This window comes from Zonotrichia albicollis, chromosome 6 (genome assembly GCF_047830755.1).
Source record: "Zonotrichia albicollis isolate bZonAlb1 chromosome 6, bZonAlb1.hap1, whole genome shotgun sequence".
NCBI lineage: Eukaryota > Metazoa > Chordata > Aves > Passeriformes > Passerellidae > Zonotrichia > Zonotrichia albicollis.
In genome coordinates, this window is record NC_133824.1 from 19,951,605 (window position 1) to 19,971,529 (window position 19,925).

The following is a 19,925-nucleotide window of genomic DNA, read 5'->3' on the forward strand; positions in this document are numbered from 1 at the left end:
CATGTTCTTAGATAACAGAATTAACACAAGAGCCAATTTACAATAATTGGAAAAAGCGATGACACATTTTTGAGTCTTGTCTTAGGGAATTGTGAACCAGGAGATCCAGTAAAAGAAAGAACTTAATTGTGATACAGGTGTGTTATTTTTCCTTTGATTCCTCTTTGTTCACAAGATTTCATAGCAGCTCATAAAGGAGGAATTTTCTATTTTCTTATTACTTATGTCAAACTAAAGTATCTCAGCAGGGCATCATATTGTCACTGAGGCAGGATTTACCTTGGTCAGAGCTTTTGAAAAAGTAAAAAATTGGTTTTTAACTAGTCTTACAAGAAGAAGATTTAATAACTAGTAATAATAGAAAAACTTGGGTAAATAAGCAGCTTGGGGAAAACTTATATTTCTTTAAAATAATTTTTATTAAGTATTTCAAAAATTTTCACCTGTTTATTTTTATTCACTACTCAGAAAGCACATTTAGTGAAATATGAAACTTATGTGCTGCTTTTAAGCTGATGGAATACTGAGCTCTCTCTTCCTAGCAGTCCTCTTTGCCTCTGCTTTTCTTTCTGTTTTAAGCCCTTCTTTTACTAAGAACCAAACACACTTCATGAGATTATTTTAAAATTCCACATTAACACTTTCCAAACATTCATCACAACCAGAAACACTGAGAAATTGTAGGAAAATGCAGTGTCTGCAGCAGTCAAGCTCCTCAAGGACAAGAGCAGCAGCTGGAGTCACCAGCTAGAAGGGTTTACCCTGGCCACAGAACAGCTACCGTACACTCTTAATTGCTGTCACAAGCTCAATCCACTTTCCAGGGGAGGTGAGGAAAGGATGGAGGGGAAGAGGGTGTTCACAGCTGCAGCCAGATGTTACAGCTGATTCTTACTCCTCCATTCTGGTAGGATTGAGCTGCAGCTGCAAGGACTCACACAAAGACAGATGGCCCCTCGGAAGAAAATTACCTTTTCAAAAAGTTTGATAAAAATAAAGATGGTGATTTGAGAGTATGATACAAGAAGTTTCTCTGCCACCTGTTTCGTGCCAAAAGGAAGTCAGCATCTAGTGGAAGGCACTGGTCCCCAGACCAACAATCCCATTCTTAAACAGGCTCTTGCAGTGTCATTTGAAAGGCAGCATGTTATGTATTCACAAGCAACTTTGATTCTGGGCTTTGTTGCTTGCACAGAATGAAGGACTCTGTATCTGTCAGCTTCAGCTAGACTAACTTTCAACACTACACAGACTCAAGGACAGAAACAATTTGCACTTACTAAGACAGTTCTTTCATGAAAGACTCGAGGATGAGCCCTACCCATGAAGACAGAGGGAGAACTTTGCATCATTACACACTGCCCTTTACAGCTGACGCCTGTTGCACCCTCGTTTGTTTAAGCAGAAATGTCTCTTTCTGTATTTTCTACCCCTACTTTATATTCAAATATATCAAGCTCAACTATTTCCCTACTAGTCATAATACTTCCTATGCCTTCAAAAATTACAGAAGCTTTGCTTAGTAAGAAGCACTTTATGGCCATATAAAACTAGTCCTATATTGCAGATATCAGATTTGGCATTTAGACCAACATAACCCTTTGACACATGTGTTATGAATTTTAAAGCATTTTGAAATCCAATAGAGATGGAGCTTTCTATTTCTGAAAACTTAAATGCCGTTGAGGATGGACATGAAATGTTTTGAGGTGAAGAGTTCCCTGCAATGGCCAGGAAGACAAATTATTCAGAAAACTGAAAGAAACATTTCGTGAATGTAATCTAAGAATTATATTAGTGAGACAGCTAGATCTTTATTTGATTATTCATTCAAATTCACCTCACTTTCCAAAGTTTATCTTTATTCTCAAAAAAACTTAGTGAAGTCCCATCTCATCTGAAGTTTAATGGAATAGTATACAATTATTGCTCTAGCATATTGCACTAATACACTGCTATTATTTGAGAAGGATTATATAAGTTAATAAAAATAAAGTGATGCTTAGTTCCACCAACACAGGAGGGAAAATAATCACTGCAAGGGAAGAGAACTAATTAAAAAGAAATGTTGCTATTATACCTAATTTGACAGGAATCAAGATTCCTATTCTTGGACTAAAGCAAATCATTTTAATGAACAAAATAGGCAGACGATATCAAGTATAATTTCATTCAAATACAGCAAAGATCCCTGATTCTCTAATTTTATTTTACCTTTCCTACAAAAAATACCCATGTACCCAATCCTGGCAAAGAGAAGTGCTGTTGGTAAAATAATGTTTTACCAAGTTTAAAGGCATTGATGTAAGTAAAATAATATAGGCAAATCCTATTTAGTTAAAGTTAAGTTCAATCCATTATAATTACAATAATTGCTGCTCATCTCTACTCCCAGCAGTCACTAGAGAAGATGATTTTCAGCATTAGAAGAAAACAAAAAAGCAGCCTTATCCCTGCCAGCAGCTCCATCTCCACACACAGGCTTCTCAAGAACATAGTAAAAGAATATAGATTATTGTCTTACCTCAATTTTTTCCCATATGGCTTCATAATTCTCTTGATGTTGTATATCTTGCATCAGTTGATGAATTAAAGCTGATTTATTTGAAGGAGAAGTCTCATTCCCTGTGGGCTGAGTGGCAGCAGTCCTTTCTGACTTTTCTTCAATGTATTTTTTAATGCAAGATACAGGCATACAAAGATCTTCATCAGAGAGAATATCACTGAGAGGCCCAGATTCAATACTGTCACCTAAGGAGGATACTATATCACTTGAAGAACTTGGTGAAATTCTACCCCTTTTTTTGTGCTTTTTTGTCTGGTATGTTGGATACATTTCTGAGTCTGAGTTCATTTCTGACAGCTCCCAGTCATCAATGTTTTGAATGGTTTCTCTTCTGGGCTTTTGGGGCAGCAACTTTGTCAAATTTTCAAGTTTTAAAGCTAATACTTCAGTCTGTTTGAGATGTGAAGGAAGTGCTAAATACTCATCAGATCCATACCACACCTCGCTGTCCTTAGTGGTTTTTTGAGTGTCAAGTGGTGTTGAAGATAAGCTTTTATTTTTCTTCCTTCTCAGCAGAAGAGGGGATGAGCTGGAAAGCTCAGAACCAGCTGAAGAAGCACTGTTTTGGCCGTGCACTGGGGAGCTGAAGGGCTCAGTTTTACCTTGTGATTGCCCATTTGGATCTCTCTGGTTACAAGAATCTGAGGATGCAGAAGAATCTGTTTCTGTCTCCTCCAGAGACTTAGAGCTATGAGAAGTAATTCCATTCTGCACAGAACACCCTCTTTTTTTGACCTGGGTTGATGGAGCTGTTTTACACATACTTCCAGGTGTTCTGTCAGTTTTCAGTTTCTCTGGAGAGTCACGAGATTTCTTGTGTTTTGATTTTTCTTTACTGTTGTAGAAAGTACACTTTCCTAGAATTATGGGACTGTCTTTAAAGTGATTATTTATTGTGTACTCAAGATTCTTATCACTTATTGTATTTAAGCAATCATATGACTGACTAACTGCAGATGGACTGTTAGTATAGGGAGGCTGTAAAGCTAGGCAAAGCTTGGACCTGTCTGGTGGATCTAACAAGGAGGGTGTACTTCTACTCATTTCATTTTTAACTATTTGAGAGATTTGCCTTTTTAAATCATTGGCTTCTATATACTCTTTAAACACATCATCTTTCAGAAACAGGCCTCTTTTTGGCAATGTAGGCTGTGTAGGAGAGTCTTCATTATAGTTAAAGCAGTCTCTTATGGACCTCTTAGGTGTTGAATTTTCACAGTGAGAGTGTTTGATATTTTCACCAGTGTGCTGTGGAGGGTTGCACTCTGGATTCTTTGATATGGAAACTGCTTTGCTGTCAGTAGGTAAACCACCATTTTCAGAGAAAGGTCCTTTAGAAAGAGAGGAATTTCCAGAAGGAGATGCTAGTGAAAGATCATGTGATGCTTTCTTGTCTTTGGTTTCTTCTCCATCTTCTGCTGAAAGAGGTACATGATTTTCTTTCTCCTTCAAAGCTTCATTACACTGGGAAGCAATGGAATCTGTTGCTACTGCAAGTAAACCCACACTTCTGATAAGTCCTGGAAATTCCGTATCCATCTCACTGTAGTTCCACGATTCAAATGATTTTGCTTTCCCTTGACTGGAGGTCATGTCATCCAGAGCACCAAGCAAATCCTCACTAGGACTGTAGTCAGATAGTTCAAATGCAGTAATGCCACAATCCAGGGACAAGTAATTTTGAGAACATTTGATGGTTAACTGTCCAGAATCATCAACTTCAGTTAAAGAGTCAAGACGATCCTGAAACACAAAAAGAAATGGTTTGGGGTTTTTTTTGAATATTAATTTTCATACACAGAAAACACAAAGTAATGAAACAAAAAACAATTCCTGTGTTTCACTGCCTAACATTTAGAGAAGGGTTCATCACTGACCTGTCTCTTTTTGCCCTGTAATAAGCTAACCATTCTGAAGTATTTGCGAATTAAAAATGGCAGTAAGTTGAAAAATGCTTCATTTCAGTCTGGTAGAGAAAGTTACCTAAAACAGCAACTCACTTTTGTGTTGGTATTTTCCTCATTTAATTCTGCTTTCAGTTTTACTTAGTGAGTAGGTGGGGATTCAGAAATTCTATGCAGCAGACTTGAAGTATTTCCTGTGTTGACTACATCAAACAGGAGGGAGGGTACCTTGGGGGCAGCTGAGTGTACCAGTCTCCTTGTTAATCCAGTTTTCTCAAAAATCCATGCTGTTCTACCGTCTCTCAGTTGATTGGCAGAATGTTTTTTCCAAGCATCATTCAGCAATGATGGACATTTGTTCCCATAATTATAAGATAGAGACTGCTAATTACATTTCCCTTTTTTTTTTTTTTTTGTAGCATTATCACCTGAAAATTTATTTGCCAAATATTTAGAGCACAAATGAAGAATGGCACAAGGAAAAGAAACTATAATGTTAAGCCTCCAGACTGACATGCTGTCTTGTCAGTATTTTCTCAATGGAAGTCCTTCAATCTCAGAAAAAATGGACATAGCCAGAGGAGACCATCTCTGGTGGCAAATGAGATTTTAAAATCAAAGTCAAATCAATGCTTATAAATATTTTGGTCTCTTTTGAAGGACAGTAAAAAAATCTGATGAGATTAAGATCCAAAACTGCATGATAAAAAACATTCACAGCAAAATTATATTTAGTATACAGTGTAAAACATATTTTCAGTAGATCTTCTAATATACAAGACTTTTGCTTATAGAGACTATTTTTAAAAAATAACATGAAGGGGAGAAATTAATGTTCTAGGATTCTAATTTTACATGCCTAAAGCAGTATACTGGTCTTTCTTACCAGGTTTGTTCCCATAATAGTTTTTTGTATCAAACTCTGAGTATCTGCAATAGGTTTACGTCTGAATTATTCTCTGGAATAACTTATCTCACTACACTGCCCAAATCCATAGTTTAAAGACCCATAGCATCATGCTTGAAGAAGGTGCAGTAACCATGTAATCTCTCCAAATCACAATAAACTACATGGATTTGGTCTGAACCAGAATCCTGTTGATAAAGAAGGCTATTGTTTGCCAATGCCTATAAAAACATACAATATCTGAGCCCTGTACTCCATCCACCCCCCCCCCCCCAATTTACTTAAAGTAAAAACAGAATAAAATCCTCCAGATAAAAATATTTATTGAAAAAAAAATACTAGAAGAGTATCAGCCAGAGTCTTGGATACTGAATGTATCTCTTCTTTAGCAAATTCTATCCAGATGTAGATCCCAAGCCACAAATTTGGCATTGTCAGCAGCTCAGAATAAAAAAGGGGAATTGTCTATAAATCTGTCAAATTTATATATTGGAGCTGCATTTGTTGAGGAAAATAGTGACTAAACAAGCTGCATTGTCCTTCTAATCTCAGGAAATTATTAGAAACTGTAAAACCATATATAAATCAAAACCTTTCCAAAGCCCCAAAGACCTTTATTTTTTCTGAATAATGAGGTCCATTCCTTTGTCTCTTAAAATGTAGTTATTTACATAAATAAAATTTACAATCATATGCATTAAACCATCTTACATTTTCCAAGCAGCCTCTGAAATGTGTCCTTCAGATGATTTTTATTCAATGCCCTTGTTATCATGCTTTTATTGTTTTTATTTCAGAAAAATATTAAATTTAATTATTTGTATGGCCACCAATAGGAATGCTGTAGTTAACTTTTTTCCTTTCCATGTAGTAATGCTTCCTTTAAATATCCAAACACTAAAAAAAAAAACATGTGTAAGAGTAGATACAATTGTCCCTACATTCTATTTTATTTATTTTTATGTTCATCAACTAAAGCCAGTATCATTACACCTCATAAAAAGCTTGAGTATACCTGAAGGTTAGAAACTGCAGAGCAATTTCTATGGACCTATTCAAGCGATAGGCCAGAAATTTGATATCAGTTTTGTATTCCTGCTATTGCTAGCCATTAAATTTATCAAATATTATTTATGTTTTAATTGGGGTGGATAAAAAAAAAAACCTCAGTATATTTCATGTCATAATACCATGTAAGCCTATCTGGCAACATGTGTTTTCCCTACTGAAAAATAATCTTTTCTTGCTCAGTCAGTCCTTCTCTCTGTAGCAGGGATGGTTTTTACAGCAGCTGTAATCAGATCCAGATGGAACATTTCCTGTTTCTTAGTATCTGAATATGCAGCTTCTTTATGTCTTGAAATTACCATGTCCTTGTCATAAAATAATGACTCCCCACTGACTCACCAAACTGGGTATAAAGACAAGAGTAGGTTTCCTTCAGCCCTGCCCGCATTTTATCAGCAAGGGCAAAACAGAAACTGAATCTGAAGGAGCCAGGTATGTACACATCAGGAGGAGAGGATGTGGAAGGTGGCCCTGGGCATCTCTGAACATTGATTTCTGGACCACCTCCTTCTTTGTGCCAAAGAAAAATATAAAACCCAATATGGAGCAGAGAATTATTCACATTCTCTTTGAACTTGAGTGATTCAGGCCATGTCTAGGGGACTGCTGGCTTCCTCTGTAACACAGGTCACAGAACTCATGTCACTGATCTAGAGGTCTCTTCCTGTAAATGCATCTAACCTTTTCAAAAGCATTTCAAAAGCATATCTTAATCTGAGGACCATCAAATGAAAAATCTGCAACATGCTATCTATTAGCCATTAATTACCAGAAATGTCCATCTTTAAGCTTAAAAAAAAAGTAGGCTAGTAGTATCCTTCTAATTAACTAAATTTAGTAATGATAAATTCACAGGAAAAGGCATTTTAGTTAAATAAACTCAGCTTTACAAACCATTTACAGGTATGTAAATTTGGCATACAGTCAGAGTAAACTGTACCAAATTTATGTATGCAGAAGGGAAATGTCTAAACTTTCACTGAAGAAATCACAGCACACTGAAATTAACTTTTGAATTGGCTGTAAACCTTAAATATCCAAGTGACCAGATGAACCACTTTGGAACAGATGCACCTCTGTAAGTCTTGAAATATTTTTCAGAAAGGATTTGAAATAAAGAGAAAACATTGCTAGAAAACATTGCCACTAGTATTTTATTTCTGAAAGTTGATCTTAATTTGCACTAATTTGGTTCCAAAGAACAGGTATCTGCTAATTTTTTATTTTTTTTTAATTTAAACAAATTTAGCAAAATACCTAGAAGTAATCTTTAAAACTGTCATCCTAGCAATTTTAAATGTGCAAGAGGGATGAGGTGCTTGGAACACAGATAAAAACCTTCAAATTGGATTTAGTTACTGTACCTCCTTAGTCTCTTCAGAAAATGCTTGCAGGATATCAGTCTGCCTGGTGTAGTTGCCATTGGCGTCCTGTAGCCCCTGGAGAATCCGTTCTCTCAGCACCAGGACAGAAACACGGAGCTGGTGCCAGAGCAGTTGCACTGTATGGATATCGACTATCACATTGACAGAGTAAGACAGAAGCTTCAGGGAAAATTCAGTCTCTAGCAGAGCGTGAATTTGTTCAACATGATCAGATATATCTTCACAAATATCCTGTAATGGAAAAACAAAGTAGATATTTAGCTATGGGCATGGTCCTTTCATGGATCAGATCTACTTTTCATGTACTTTTAATTAAATGCAGAATAGGTTTTTTTCATAGAGGAAATATACTGTAATTAATACATGTAGACTTTTTTCTTTTTTTTTTATTCATGGCAACGCTACAGCAACTGAACCAGCAGCTGTCCTGTTTGGCAGTACTGCTCAGTAAGTGCAGACACATCATACAATAAAAAAGGATGGCACAACATGATCACATGAATCACAAGCAGAAAACTTACACCATAAAGTGACATCCTAGAAGACAGCAATAGCAATGAAAGTGGTGAGATTGCCAAGAGCTGTCGCCCTCTCTGCTACACACACACACATACCCACCATTAAAATGCCAAGAATCTGGTCTGTGCCATCATCAAAAAAAATTCATTTGGACAGAATTTAAATCTAACCTCTATCACCAAGAAGGACAACAGTCTGGGACAGACTTAATAGGAATAAGCTATTTCTGCTACCCATAGTTGTCTGTGGTGGTGACAGGGTACTGATTTTTGCATAGCCCTGCTCTGGGCACAAAACTGAACAGAAGATGGGGGGAAAAGGAGAAAGAGGGACAAAAGAGAAACTGGAAACAGCTATGTTGAGAAAGGAGAAAGAAAATATAGGTTACCAGGTTATAAAGCTAAACTTTTAATGGGATGGTGTCCTCCAAATTTAAAATAAACATTACAGATTATTAAGGTTGTGCTGCATACAGGGTAAAATATTTTCAATCTACTCTTCATTCTCTCTGTGAAAGGACAAATCACAATGCTAAAGAACATTTAGGCATATGCTGTTGAGCAAACAACACTCTGTAACACTTCTGTTTGAAAACTACGTGTAAAAAGCATGTTACATACAAGTTAGGAAATGTGACTAAAGTACTGGAAAAAAAAATGGCACTGGACCCTAGAAGATTTTTTCCAATGACTCTGGCAGTGACTTAAGGTGAGTTAATAACATATTTAAATCCAAGACCTACTTATTAAAAAAAAAAAAAATTAATTTAATTCAAACCTTCTGAAATCTTCTTTATAGATATATAAACAAAAGTGAAAATAATAATAATTTTGCATTTCAAATTTGTTATTGAAACAATTCTATCAGACAATTACAATGAAATCTTATGTCTCTGATGACTGGGGTTTTGTATGGCAGTAGCATAACAGGAAACCAGTAAACTTGATTATTTTTAAATAAATAATACAGTACAATACTTTCTTTAAGTTCGGATTTAGAAACTTCAGTATGAAAGTAAAGACAAAGTATTTAATATGTAATCACATGTATGCAACAAATTAAACCAAAATAAAATATCTAGATAATATTAAATAATTTTTTGCAACAGATAGTACAATATTAGCTGCTATCAGGTGCCATTGGTAGGGACTCATTTTAATAAAACACTGACAGTTACATCAAGGCCTCTGCAGGAGTAGTTCTCAGAAATGCCAGATGATCACTGTAGATGCATTGAGAGAAAGGCAGTATCTCTTCTCCTGTACCCTCAGCCCCTTGCTGTAACCAGCAGCATCTCTGTTTGCAAGTACAACACACGCAGCCTCACCTGCCAACACGCAGTGCTGCAAGTGCTCAGGGCTTCCAATATCCACACACTTCCAGGTGAGCAAATGAACACTCTAGTTACCAGACTAGTGTGCTCATCTAACACTACAAACATGCAGACAGAGCTAAAACTCTCTGAGCTTTGGAAAAAGATCATATTTTCCATTTAGCCAACTACAACTGATACTCGACTGAAAAACACAGCTGTAATTGTATGTTGTTTCAAATGTTTTAAAGAATATTTCTAATTAATTAGTTGAACTCAATTTGCATTTACTTCTTCAAGATTGTTAACTTTTTTTTTCCTCTTGGCCATAAAGAAGTTTAATTTTCATTTCAGTGATTAAAAAATAGATTGTGTCCAGTAACTGTAATTTTGTAAATTAGAAACAGTCTACAGAAAAGTACTTAATAGACCTCCATTTAGAGTATTTATGTGAGTGAGCTTAAGGATGTGCCAGACTCCAAAACAACTTTTTCATATTTTCAAGCTTCACACATACAGTTACATGCTGAATTCAACTACCATATGAATTCTTAAAGTGGTTGAAAGCAGAAAGCCATAAGAACTAACAATGAACAAGTGTCTTCTGACAAATGGTTGATAATGGACTGAAAATACTGGCTAATGCATCTAGGTAATATTCTAGATCACGAATTCAGACCCACACTTCAGACAAGTTTTCTCTTGATGTCCCATTATGCTAGCTACAAAAGCATCTCAAATTTCTGAAGTAGACAAACTTTCCATAACAAACCAACTTTGTACTGAAATGCAAATCCCAGCACCAATTGGGGTTTGAAAGAAGCAGATATTCAACATATGCTGGTAATTTTTGCATGGCTTGCTAGAAGTTGCTCGTTTTTCCTCAAAAAGCAAAGTCTACTTACCTACAGATTACTGTGTCATACAGCAACAGCCAAGTGCTTCGTGTTCTAACAAGTAATTAACAGCTCCTTACAGCTTCAGTAACGTGGAGAGAACCTAAGCCTGAACTTGGTCACTTTCAAAATCACATTGTCTGATCTTATCATACAAGACTACCATGTCAGTAAAAGACAAAGCACCAGCTCTTAAAGGATTTAAGTAATAGACAGTATGGGTGACTTACATGAAGCTTGTAAAAATGAATTTTGGGCCCTACTGATACCCCCTTTCCTTAATTTTAACTGTCATATAATGGTGTGAAGGTGAAGGCTGTGCCAATGACAGAATAACTGTGTAAAAGTTAATGCTAGCCTTCAGGAGAAAATAATTACACAGAAATGCTAACTTTTGTTATGTAAGTTAATTCTGATTAGTGTTCAGCAGAACAGCATTAATAAATCTGCATCCTATTTGCTTGTATCTTGTCTCTACACTTGACTGGCACAAATCAAGCATATTGAGAGGAAATAATACAATATCAAATCCACTTGACATTTTCTAGTTACACTTTTTCCTTTTACTGTACCTGATGTCTAGATTTACATATAATTCAGTAAACTTAAATAATTACAAATAGCACAGCTTTGATTTTAATAATTTTCTGTAATAATTCACACAGTTCAAATAGCGTACAAAAAAAGTCATGTAAAAGTTATGTAAGTTCATGATTTTATTGAGGCTCAGTATGAAGACCTGGTGCAACATGGTTTCATTCTCCTCATTCTTCCTAACTCCTTGTAGGTGACAGCAATAGATAGAGCAAAACCAGCAGAACACTGTTTTGTGCCTTTCTACACTTTGTATTTATAAATAAAGAACAGCAGTGTCACGAGATAGCACCTAAAGGCTGCCATGAGTGCCACTTGCTCTTACCAGAAGTGGCAGATAGAGAAAATAAATCATGCTCTTTTAAGGAATAAGCGTAGTTCTATGTCAACAGTAATAATATAAAGCCTATACATATATGGACAAAATCTTCCCCATTTTAATAGTATATGGTTTCATATCATAATAATATAATTTAATTTTCAGATAATATAATGAGATTTTTAGAAAGCACCATTGCCTAAACAATTTTTATAATCATTAATCTCACATGTCAGCTAGGCTCTTTTATTTTTACACTGTTTCATAGGAATATTAAGCTAAAGATTTTATCATCCTCTCATGAGCTTTCCTGTAGCACTGACTGTGGAATTTTTCGGGCTACAGGGGTTGTACCCCATTTGGCTGCCAACTGCCCACTTCACTCAGTCTTCCAGACAGCTGATCCTGTAATCTGCAGCTGCTGAATCCTTCAGCCTGCTCATAGCCCTCCGTGTCAACTAAAATAGCCTCAATCACAAGCACTGCAGTAGATGAAGAAAAAGAGCATAAACAAGAGTCAAGAGTCTATGAAAACCACCTTGATGCTGACTTTTAAAAGTATTTTCTCTGTGGTCCCTAAGAAATTGTAATAAGATGTACATTAAACTACTGAAAGATGAAAGGTTGGAATAAAAAGTTGCTGCTTTAGAGTTAGTATCAATGACAGAGAAGCTACATTGGAGATTTTTTTCTTTGATCTTGCAGTAAGACCTCAGCAGGAAAAACAGATTGCTAATGCATCTCACAACTGCTGTACATGTAAATATAATTTATGATTTAAGAAAACATCTATCTATTTGGTCTTTCTTTTAAATGCTTTTTAATTCTTCAGAAGACAAATATTCCAATCAGAATGTACAAATTCTTCCCGTTAGAAAAAATAATTTTGAATATATACCACGGAATTTTTAGATTTGTTACTTTATTGGACTCGAAAATTATAAATTAATTCTCTGCACTTTTATGCTGATGCATATATAGGAAAGGAAAAGAGAGATTTTTATTTCTGAACATCTTTATGAGTGGTATTTTTCCTTTAAAATGCACTCTGACTTCACAAAGAAATTTTCTCACCTTTCTCATCCCTACCTGCTCTACATTGTGTTACAATAAAGATAAAACTGTTGTCTTCTATTATTGGTGAAACCTTAAGAGCAAATGCCACACAATTTTTTTCCAGCTATTTTTAAGTAAACAATTAAGTCAAATAAAATAACCATATGATAAATCCAGACTTTGACTGAGCAAAATCAACTGCCAGGGAAAGGCCTGGAGTGACTTTGAGTTACCAGCTTGTCAAAAAGCCACAGAAGTACTACAGTGCACCTCGTTTGGCTGTGGCATTCAGTGACTAAGTGAAATGAATGCATTATGCTGGGTGAAGAATGCAAAGGAAAGCAGCTACCAGGAGGGCTCTGAGATCACTGACCCTTGCTGACACTGACAGCTTGGAAATACCTTGGTCCCCAAAGCCTCTCTGCTCTTCCCTCATGATACCGTACATACTACTGTTAGCTTAATTTCCTGGCCCACCACATTTTCTGCACATTATGCTCTTTTCCAGCTTGGCTTTTATTTTGATAAATTTACTCTCCTTATTTTAAGCATGGAACACTTTAATTATTGCAAAATTCCAGTAAGCGGATCTAAGATGATCCACTTTCTATTGTACAAATATTGCTGTTGAAAAATTGTCAAAAAAGTTTTGCAAAGAAATATTTGCTTTGGTGAACTCTAAATAGGCATGTTTCAACTGTGTTTTGTTATCTCAGGAATTGGTGAGTTCCATGCTTATATCCCTGTCCTTAGAAATAATGTGAAAAATATGTCAAATTATCAGTTCTTTGAGAGAGCTGCTAAAATAGCAATGGTTTCTATGTAACTGTAACAGAGTTTGTGATCATTTATTAGTTGCTTATGAGTTTTATTAATTTACTTGCCGTATAAGTATATTGATTGACTATTTTTCTGCAAGGAAAATAAGCAAGAAGAATGGAAGAAGTAAGATATGTTATCACATGCCAAGCACTTCAGGCTGAGGAAAAATGCCTGAAATGTTAATGGTGAAACTCCTGTCCTGGGATTCCAGCAATTTGCATTTGTTTTGCCATATGGACCATTGCTGGGGCCAAAGGATCAAACATACTGGGAACATGCAAAAGGATCCTTTTGTCCAGAAACAGGGCAGTTGCTGCTGGAAGTTATTCCAGATCACTTGCCAGGACCAGCTGCACTGTCTTACAAACTTAGGCCAGCCTGTGCTTTTTCTGCAGGAGGGAATGGCAGCAGGGAAGAGAGGCTGCCATCAAATGTTTATTTCCCCTATTAAATTGAATCAGTAATTTAATGGAAAAAGATTTTCTGAACACAGCATTCACCACAGGCCAGATTCTTAATTACAAGGAAGCATTTAGATCACCCAGGCATCTCCAAATACCTGATGCACTAAATCACTCTTAAGGCTTGTGGTGGAACTGAAAAGTCACAGGAAAAGTTATGGCAATAAAATGAGGCACATCAGAACTGTATGGAAAGAGAATTGTGCACACAGGTCTGGGCTAGCCACTTCTGAGATATTCCTAACAACAGTAACATTGACACATGAATTGCATTTGTGAAAGGAACTGCAAAGGTGAATGTAGCAGAAAGCTCTTGTGGGAAGTGATATAACCTCTGCAACTAAATATTGTTTTCACATTCCTGAACTTCCACTGGTTCTACTGTGCAATGTGTCCACGGTGTTTGGAGAATTTTCCTACTAAAGTTATCACTGTAAAACATTCCTTCTATGCATAACTGTACAAATTTTCATTTATCTTAGTCATGATAAGCAAACTGATTTTTACCAAGGCCTAAGTTCAAAATTTTTAAAATAATTAAAACTTGATATGAAATGTCATATTTATGCTGAATGAAGTCTGGTTTTGTACTACACTCTGGAAGGCATCATTGCAGAGGTACTCTAGAACAGCTCTTCACACAAGAAGATAAATAGTGCTGAACCATGCAATAGAGTAGCAGGTTTTGTTTCCAGCTACTTCTGACAAAAAAGGAAAAAAAGAGGTTTTCAAACTCTTATGAAAACCTAGTAAACCAAGTGGTAGTAGAGGCAAGTTGGGAAAAAAAATGCATTCTTCAACTGCCTGTTCATTGGATAATGATAATTATATATATATATATATATTTCTAAATTACACTGACTATTTAAGATCACAAATAAAAATTATGAGTTAGCTTTATACTAAATACACTCATCATGTGTTATATATTCATATCGCTAAATGGAATATCTATTCATATTTATTAAATGGAAGAAAGACTTATTAAAACATCCTTCAAATACTATGTAATCCTCTTCACATAACTCTACGTTTCCTACCCTAACAGAAAAATGTAGGATATATTTCTCAAGTCTCGTGATAGCTACCTTTGATTCTTACTTTTTTCTCTCTTTACTCAGCACTTTCTTGCTTCCTGTAGACCATATATACAAAGTGTAGTTTAAAAGCATTTCTAACTGTTTTAAATTATTAACACACGGAAATAAAAATTGAGGATGCAAAGGGAAGTACATTTTCCTCAGAGTGAACTCTGCAGTAGCTAAGCCAACCAGTTCCTGGTAGCCTGGCCAGGACAAGGCAGATTTCAACCTCAAAGTGTAGAGAGCACTTCACTGGCTGTGAGGAAACCCCAACTACTATTCCAGGCAATACAGACAAAAATTAATGCTATAAACAATCACGTCAGCTATACGAAGAATCAGAAAGAAGAACACTCCTATTATTTGATCGTAACTTCTATAATTTTACCTACAATACACAGTAGGTAGCAGAATTCAGTGCTATTTGCACGAATCATTCAATAATTTTCCAGCAACACTGGTTATCCTTTTGACAACAGTGAGCTTCAAACATCTATGCTAGCAAACTATTAACCCTGCCAGCTCAGCTTTGAATGTGTCCCACTCTTGTTCTCTCATAATTTTCAGTTTGAAGATTTGGAATTACTCTTGGCATAGACTAAGAAAATTTCAATAATTGTTTAAGCTTTCTGCAGGGCCATAGGATCTTTATTGTCTGAGCTCTATTTTCTGGTCAGACAATCAAAATACGTGCATTTATCTTACTTTTTCACTTTATAGATTTCTTTGTAAAGACTCAAGTTTTTATTAAATTCAATAGATTTAATTAGGGTTTTTGAGAACAGCTGCTCTCAAGAGAAGACTTTAGATAAAAGAGAAACAAAATTCTTGGAAAAAAAAGTCTTGTTCTTCAAATAATGAAGTTTTAAATTACAAACAAAATGTATCCTTACATAAATAGCACAAAATATTTTGCACAGCAGTGAACTACTGAATGAAAGGAACTACAAGTTCACACATGAGAAAAACTCAGGCCTTCTGCAGAGGCATGGAGAACACAACAGAAAAATTTTAATCAAAATATTTTGACTTGCCTAAGCCAAAGAACACTAAGCCCATTCACTCTCTTTGACTGACGCTTAGTTACGACAACAGAATTTAATAAAGGATGGTGAGACTCTACTCTCATCTCAAACAAGATATGAAGAGTCAGAAGTGAAGAACTACCATCTGTGCCAGGTCTCCTATAATGAAAATTGATAGCATGATAGGAAGTTTTCAAGATAAGTGGCTGTTTATATCACTGCAGCTAAGCCTCCAAGAGCTTCTGTGACATGTCTTTGAAGTTATTTTCCATCAGTCATTATTTAGGACAGCAAAAAGGACAGAATCTCTCTTGGTCTTTATTACCAGTCTTCACTTTATTGGCACTGTGGTTCACTTTTATGTTGTTCATTGAATCATAGATTCATTTTGATCAGAAAAGACCAAGATATAGTACTTAATTAATGCAATCTTATGGGAATTACTGAGATTTTTTTACTCGGTTTAGAAACATGGAAAAGAAGCCTTAGAGTCTATTTTGCATGCTGCTTGATGTCTGTGACCTTCCTGCCCTCTTCTCCTGAATGACAAATACTGAAGTCAGTTGGAAAGCTGTTGAAGATCTCCCAATGAGTTAGTAACAATTACAAAGCACTTGGAGCATCTGGAGGCACTTCCTGTACTCTGAAACAGCTACCACCTACCCAGCATACCAGGAGGATTCTTCCATTCTGGATATCACTTACTGTATTGTAAGAATCAGGGTTAGAGTGTATAAAGCTGTGCTAGGAAAAAAAAATCAAATAAATAAATACCCACATGCCACATTAAAAAAAAAAAAAAAAAAAAAAAAAAAAACCACCACAGACACACAAACACACACTAACAAGAAAAAAAAATAAAAAAAACCCAAACCAAACAAACCCCTACATTTGCTATATGGAGGAAAAACTATTCAAAAGACTGGAAAAAAGCTATTTTATATACTTAACATCTTAAGTGAATGAAGAAATAAAGAAATTAATTAATTTTAGGGGAAAAATATTGATATGTCTTAAAGACATCTAAAATGTACAAGACTCTTATTCTCATTTCAATTCTGCAATTGTGCATGAAGTTTATTTATTTAATTATGGAAAGAACTCTTTGGGCAGACCAATCGAGTCTCTTATCACAGAATGGTTTGGATTGAAAGGGACCATAAAGATCATCTCATTCCAACCCTACTGCCATGGCAGAGACACCTTCTCCTAGGCCAGGGCTTGCTCTGAGCCCCATCCAGTCTGGCCTTGAGCACTGCCAGGGATGGGGCAGCCACAGGCTCTCTGGGCAGCCTGTGCCAGAGCGCCAAAACCTCCCCAATAGTATCTTCCTTAGATCTAACCTAAACCCATTCTCTTCCAATCTGAAGCCATTTCCCTTGTCTTGTCACTACAGTTCCTGATGATCATGATTTTTATGATTCCTGATTAGATGATATATTAAAAATTGTTCCTCATTAGTTTCCGATATGTGTACCATATGTCACAGAAATTGTTCCTGTTGTTTTTGACATGAAATGCAATAAAGACAAAACTACACTGCCATCCCCCCACCCCAAGTTTACACTCACAAAAGGAAAACTAGGGTAGGGGTTTTTGCAGGCTTTTTTAGAAGGAATATAATGGAGATTAAACTGGAATTCTGTACTTATGTGATTGGCATGACATTCAAAGCTATCTGAACCATTCAAACCACATGCTTACGTGAGACTACATACGGAAGCAACTAACAAATATTAACTAGTATTTCATGCTCTCTGATTATTTCCAAATCTCACTGTCATCCTACATGGCTATAATGTTCATACAGATGTATATTTAAAATTTTGTGTATGATATCTTGTCAAAAAAAATATGTCCATAGCATCCTTCAATTTTTGATTTAGATGTAGGAAAGAGTGTTGTATATGTAGAAAATGATCAAAAACTCAGGTTTTGCACATATTTGAAGAAAATGGGTCAGAAACACTCCTAAGATAAGCTAGTAAAATTGCCATATCTACAACATAAAGCACTTCTTTACAAAAAAATTGGCCCTAAGGAAACTAAAATTCTCGGTCAATACTAGTTGCTTGTTCCGGCTGCTTATAAATATAAGCATGATAGACATTAGCATTTTAACACTAGAATTAGGTCTAAATATTTAAATTAGACATAGTATTTTAATTAGAACTATTCAAATACACTGTACTTGTAATTTAGAAACATGTTGCAACACTGTAGAGCACATTCCAACAACAAATTCCTACAAGGCATATTCTAGTGTGACAGTTCTGAGAAGACAGCTTGTGCCCTGTTAGGATAATGCTGGGGGTGCTGATTTTTGGCTTTAAAAGAGAATTTTCTGGTGTAAAGCACTAACACAATGGCTATTAAGATGTTGCTGCTTCAGAAAGTGCTTGTGCACTACACAGTAGGACTGGAGTGCTTTGAAAGGAGGAGGAAATGAGCAGTGTTTATCTAAATATTTATTCATTTTTATGTTTACATATGTATATATATATAGGAAAATATATTTATTACAGGTTGCTAACTGAAATAGGACCCTTGATTTATAAAGCTCTTCATAGTCAGTGTCATTTCCATCTTTAGGAAAGCAAGACAGGATGGCCTGTGAGATAAACTGTTTCTTATGCTGACAGCAAATAGTTTTATCTCTGAACAGGCTTCTTTATATGCCATTTCATTTTCAAGCTAAAGAGATAACTTATAAATTATCTTTGTCTAGACTGTAGTTTTCAGTGATGAGTGTAACTCTTGCCACTGTGCAGGCTCAATGAGAAAGAGAATGGTTGTTTCCATGCCTGGGCTTGTAAAGCAACCCTTTGAAATTCAATAGTCAAACTTGTCTGTGCAGAAGGTAATGAACCTTAGTGGCTTCAAGCTTCTAATGTGTATTTGTGCCTTTAAGTCATGTGTAAAAATTTATATTTCTTGCAAAAATAGTTATCAATTTAGCCTTGAACTAAATCCTAAATTTAGACAAAGGCTAATGTTTATCTTCCTCTGATAACAAGATGCACAATAAATGGCACTGGATCCCTGAATGGTGTTATTCTCTGGAGTATAGACAGGGAATAGAAAAGGTAAGTAGCACATAAATTGCAATTGTTCATATTTCCATACTCTTCTTGTAAGAATTGGGCTGGCTCAGCAGAGCCCTAGCTGGGTCACAAGGTTTCCTCTGAGCCGAGGGGCCGTGCTGGGCTGGATGTGAGCCTGGAAATACAGTAACCCCTGCTCGGTTCTGCTCCAGCCAACAGCCCTGCCAGAGCCTGCTCACCCTGCCCAGCTGCCTCCCCCTCCACACAGGTCATGGAAAACACCCAGGGACACCGAGGGACTGTCTAATTCTGGCAGGTTTCACTGTACAGCAATCTTTACAGTTTTACTGTACAACAATCCTGAAAAGAACATTTTTTATTTTCAACACATTTCAGAAATACAATATATTTCCGTGCAGGTCATCTACCAAAACATGAAATCCAGAAGGCTAAAGAAAAACAAAAAATATTTTGCTTTTCTTGACAAGCCACAGTCAGATCAGCCAATCTTAGCAAGTTTAAGTAAAATGAAAGGAGCATTGGTATTTTGAAACAATCTTTTTTATTTCTCTTACAGCTCCTAAATATTGAGGCCTTTTCACAGACACATTTTCACCACTTCATCAAGAATTTTGTGAGACACTGAGTAACTCTGAGCCAATGGGAAGCTTGGTCAGCTGAGAAATTCTTGAAATAGTATTGATAACAGCAAGTCTGTCAAACCTAATATATTTATATATCCCCTCTACATCCATTTTCTTAAAATTCTACCACTGACTATAATTCAATATCCTGCCCAACATTAATCAAAAATGTCCTACATTAATCAAATGTTAATATGTTATGTAGAACATTGTGATTCCTCTCAGCCATTACTGTGAATTAACTTCCAGAAAGAAGAGGTACTAAAACCCAAACCAGCTGTTTAGCTTCTTTAATAAGGGGTCAAGGGAGGCCATAGTTCT

The 19,925-nt window shown here is 35.9% G+C and overlaps 1 protein-coding gene across 5 annotated transcripts in view; it reads right to left on the reverse strand.

The window, feature by feature from the left end:
- Positions 1 to 19,925, reverse strand: part of AKAP6 (A-kinase anchoring protein 6) — a 258,549-nt gene that overhangs the window by 171,611 nt on the left and 67,013 nt on the right. For all 5 annotated transcript variants that reach the window (XM_074542704.1, XM_005479848.4, XM_005479847.4 and 2 more), the window contains exons 3-4: positions 7,810 to 8,061; positions 2,525 to 4,309 (exon numbers count right to left, since the gene is read on the reverse strand). In XM_074542704.1, the coding sequence (XP_074398805.1) occupies positions 2,525 to 4,309; positions 7,810 to 8,061 (2,037 nt within the window). The remainder of the gene's footprint in view (positions 1 to 2,524; positions 4,310 to 7,809; positions 8,062 to 19,925) is intronic.